At 46.1% G+C, this 4,884-nt stretch overlaps 1 protein-coding gene across 1 annotated transcript; it reads right to left on the minus strand.

Annotated features, from left to right (window-relative positions):
• Positions 1-2,964: 2,964 nt before the first annotated feature.
• LOC136500170 (uncharacterized) lies at positions 2,965-3,564 on the minus strand. Its single transcript, XM_066495553.1, has one exon. It carries the CDS (start codon positions 3,562-3,564, stop codon positions 2,965-2,967), a length of 600 nt encoding a protein of 199 aa, XP_066351650.1.
• Between the last annotated feature and the right edge of the window lie 1,320 nt (positions 3,565-4,884).

Raw genomic sequence — 4,884 nt, forward strand, 5'->3', positions numbered from 1 at the left:
ACCATAGCACGCCGTATGAGCGACGAAAGAGAAATATGATGCAAGAACCCCAAGTCAGTACTTAATTAAGCCACCTAGAGTCCTTAACTGGGCATAAAGGATATGACCACTGGCCCACTTTATAGTTTGAAAATCATGTTTTCCAAATGCCTTTTTGTTTTAAATACACTTGTGTCAGCAACACGATAAACCATGCTCTGATACCAGCTGTAACAGAACCGACCAATTATATGAAATTAAGTAAGAAAATCATCCGCCAGAGCAGACGATTTAGCAAACTTAAGCCCGTATAACCCGGTAGTCCGTGAAATCACGAAGGATTTCAAACCAACTTCTATTCCAGCCAAGATCGTAATAAGTTTAGCGGTCACCATCACATATTACATAAAAAGTTGCATCTCAGATACATCAGAGTTTAAACATAGTTATTACAAAACAAGTTCGAATAAAAGTAGCGGAAGCCATTTGTTTAAACCACACACACACTCACACGGAGTTCAAATACAGTGCCAGCGAATGATCATCTCCAACAAAAGCATCAGACGAGACGTAAGGAATGACCATGCCCATGGTCCTAAGTATCACCCATCGCAGGATAAAGGCAGTTGATATAGTAGCTGTAATACATCTGCCCATCTGCAACAAGTGGGAATAAAACCCTGAGTACGAGAAGGTACTCAGCTAGACTTACCCGACATAACCAAAAATAAATGACACCAAGGATTATGAAGGGCTTTATAGTAGGGTAGCTGACTCATTTGCAAAAAGAAGCATTTTTAGCATTTCAAGACCCTTTTCAAAAGCATTATTGTCAAGTTAATTGTTATTAACCTGTCGACTAGATTTGCACCTATACTAGAGCAAACATGTGATTAAGCAGATAATGATAACCAATGATCATTAAACAACTTCCATAATGTCATATTCATTATAACTGTCCAAGTGTTCCATCAACATTACTACGATGAAGTCACTCAAGTCAAGTGCTCACTATCCAGGAGCGATGGCGATTCGAATCGATTCCTAACCAGCTGGTGATTTATTCCTTACACAAACCTCACTCACCCGCTAAAGTGAGATATTGATCACCGAGTCAACTATCCAGGAGTCTCAAGTTTGCCAGGAACCACATGTACGCGGGGGCCGACCGACTGCACTTTGGTCTTATCATCTCGCCCCCGTGTCCTACCACACCTGCTCCGGCACAGTGCGCCGCGGGCAATCTACTCGGCCCAAATAATCTCCCAGCTTTACGGTTAGAAGGTACTTTATCCGGCCTGCTAAATGTAAGGCATGCGTTCAACATGACTCGAGGCCCAACAACGGTCGGTCCTTAATCGACACAGACGGAAAGCACTACAGTCCAAAACTCTGCAAGTCTCCGTCCGGTCTCAACTTCATTTAACACTTAGTTATACCATGACTTCATAGTCATCCAAGCAGATCCAGGTAACCACCTATAGCTCGCAGGTGATAGGAAATCACCCGACTTCTACCGGTCTAAGCCAGCTAAGCATTGACTCGACTGCGGATACCAGGGTAACAAGGATATAGTATAACAAAGGTAAACAAGGTATAATGCAGCAACGGTTGCAAACAACTCCTGAACGTAATGCATCAATTAAAGTAAAGCGTTTAATTAATAATTACAAACCGGGAGAAAATGCTCTGGGGCTTGCCTCTCTCGAAGGAGCTCGGGCGGTGATCGGGGCACTCTGGAAGTTCCTCAACGTCCTCCTCGTCGGCTTCGAGCACTTCCTGCGGCTGCACCTCGAGCTGCTCCTCGGGCTCCTCGGGTATGACGACTGGGTTCTCGGTTTGCGATCCTGTATGATGTAATGTGCGTAAGTGCTTATGCAATCGGTGTATCGAATGAGATGAATACAATGGATATGTTTGAATGCAAGGTAGTCAACATCATCCAAGAACATATACTACAAGCACATGTCATCTACTGCATTCTCTTCTACTACTAATATTCTAAATCAACACATCTTATTAAATGCTTCAAAGATACACCAAAGCTTTACTAATTTCTTAATCACACAAAAAGCAACACTTAATTAAACCCTAATTAATAATAGGTTTGAATAGCAACATCTATTTTTATTGCTTAGAAAAATCTTAGAAAATTACTACAGCACAGTACTACCCTAAATAGTCTACTATCAGATTTTCATGGTATTTTAATGAGTGGATTAGCCTACATAAAAATAACAAGCTATGACATGATTATGAACATGAAAATACTTTGTACTGCGAAAAGTGTCAAACAACAGAGTTAGCATTTTTCCTATGTTCTTCCTAGCATACAATTACTGTACAAAAATTATCACATGCATGTTTTATACAAAGTTTGCTCTCTAGCTAAAATAACAAAAATCAGCCATTAAAGGTACTTGAACTACACCTCAAAATTTTCCCATAGCACATGCATAAAACATATTTTTCCTAGGAAGTACATTACATAAGAAGATCAACAAACTTGGAATCATATTTTTCTGAAGCCTATAGGTTTTTCTACATATTTTTCAAGTTATCAGCAATATCTATGATTAAATAAAGTTCTACAGAGAAGTATCCCAAAAATGACATGCAATAATTTTTCCAAGTAGATCTGATGATAAGGAACCTAGAAAAATTTATTTCAACAGATTTAGAGCAAATTTGAGTATCCAAACATTTTTCAAACTATTTTTATTTTCAAATAATAAAGAAAAATCGAAAACGAATCCTCCTATTGCTACTGGGCCGGCCCTGGCCCACGGCCACACTTGGCCTGCGCGGCCCGAGCGAAGGGAAGGGGGAGGCGGCCCGGTAGGGCGTCGGCCCATGGCCTTATTGGCCCAGCTTCTGCCGAGGCGAAGCCACGCCGGCGCTGTGACGCAGCGGCGGCGCGGCTCGGCCAACGAGGCCGGCGGCCATCACCGGCCATGCCAGGGCAAGCTAGCGGGAGCATGCGGTTCACGAGAAGCTGGCGAAGGCGGGCAAGTAGCTAGGCAGGTTGGAGAAGAGGAGGAAGGTGCCTTCCACGGCAGCCGAGCACGGTGGCGCCATGGCCGACGGTGGCGAGGCGCTAGAAGGCACTACCTGAGCTCGATCAGTCGGCACAAGCGCGAGCACTACGTGCCGGAGAGCGAGGCGGAACTGCTGGCGTGCGATTGCTGGCCGCGGTGGAGAAGGCACGGTGAATTTGGCCGGCGGGTGCGGTGGCGCGGCGAGGGGGAGAGTGAGTGAGCTCGGTGCTTGCGGAGAGGAGAGGCAGCGCGGGAGAGAGCAAGAGAGCGCACCGGCTTCAGCAGAAGTAGGCGGGCGCGTGGGCGCGGGCGCAGGCCGGCTGTGACGCGCGACGGCGTCGACGGCGTATGGCCGCCACGCGGCGGGCGTGTTCTGCCATGGTCGGCGCGTGTGCGAGCGGCGAGCAGGGGAGCGGCGCAGGGCTGGGCCGAGGCGAGACGCGCGCGGGATGGCGTGGCGCGTGGGCCGGCACGCGAGGTGGGCTGGCGCGCTGGGCTGGCGAGGCGCGCGGCAGGCGGGGACGTGGGCCAGGCCGGCTTCGGCCATGGGCCGGAAATGAGGCGGCGGCCCGTGAAGTGAGAAAAGCCCTTTTTCAATTAATATTTTCAAGAATTTTTCAAATACCATCTTTCAAATATCATTTTGAGCAAGAAAATGACATCTTTTGAAAATGTACCAAAAATGAAAGTTGATTAGAATTTAATTCTCTACAACTTTGCTTTTATGACCAAAGTCCAATTCTATCTAGATTTTGAATTATAAAATCAAAGTCAATGTTTAACTCAAAACCCTAATTTTTTTTGGGAAATTATTTTTTTGAAGCAAAATTTTGAATTAATTTGAATACAAACCTTGCTCCAAAAATTGAACTAAATAATCCTAGATGATTTACAATAGTAGCCAAACATGTTTTACTAGCCTAGCAAACATAATCAGGGCAAAAATAACTCTAACAAGTGTATGCAACATTCAAGTTTCACGAACATGTTTCGTATGTTTCGAAGCAGTGTGTCAGTTGTTATTTACATGATTAGGCGTGTATGATTAGGATGCTTGATGATGCATGATCTGCAGTGCCTAAATGCTGGCATAACACCGGGGTGTTACAGCGGAGCCCGCACCCGAGGGGTCGGGTGAGGCAGAGCGCAAACCTAAGGGTCGGACGAGGCGGAGCCCACGGCCTTGGGGTCGGGCGAGGCTGAGCCCGTGGCCAGATGTCGGGCAAGGCGGAGCCCATGACCTCGGGGTCGGACGAGGCGGAGCCCGTAGCCTCGGGGTCGGACGAGGCGGAGCCTGCCCCGAGAGGTCGGGCGAGGCGGAGCCCGCGTGCCTGGGGGTCGGTCGGAGCTGTAGTCGCGCTCTTGACTGCTCGGATGAATCAACGTTGATGGCCATTAGCTCATCCTCTTCGGGTACCTTCGCATTGGTCCCCGACAACGATAGAACTTTCTGTTTAGTTGTGTAAGTAGTATTTTTTCTTCGTTATCTTTTTGTTTGCCTTGTTTTATACCTGTGATGTTTTTTCTAAACAATTGAGTTTTGTTCTTTTTCTTGTAAGGGGTGGTAGGCCACGTTGACAGGGCTCCTGTTTCAACTCCTTGCATCTCCTTGTAAGGAGTCTTGTCAAGTCAATCTAAAAATTGTCTCTTTATAAGGAACCTGCAGCCTGTTCGGTTGACTGGTTCATATCGTTGCTGGTTCGTGAAGAAGTACTGCTGACTGGTTTGTGTGAGAGAAAAATATTGTTCCAACTAAAAATTTATGATTGTTTACAACAAGCCATAGCAAAACGAACAGGCTGTTGAAAGCGCCGTTGTTTTTTTATAGAGGAGACAGACTTTTCCAACTCCTCTTTGCAACCCAAGA

Source organism: Miscanthus floridulus, chromosome 13, assembly GCF_019320115.1.
Source record: "Miscanthus floridulus cultivar M001 chromosome 13, ASM1932011v1, whole genome shotgun sequence".
NCBI classification, from domain to species: domain Eukaryota; kingdom Viridiplantae; phylum Streptophyta; class Magnoliopsida; order Poales; family Poaceae; genus Miscanthus; species Miscanthus floridulus.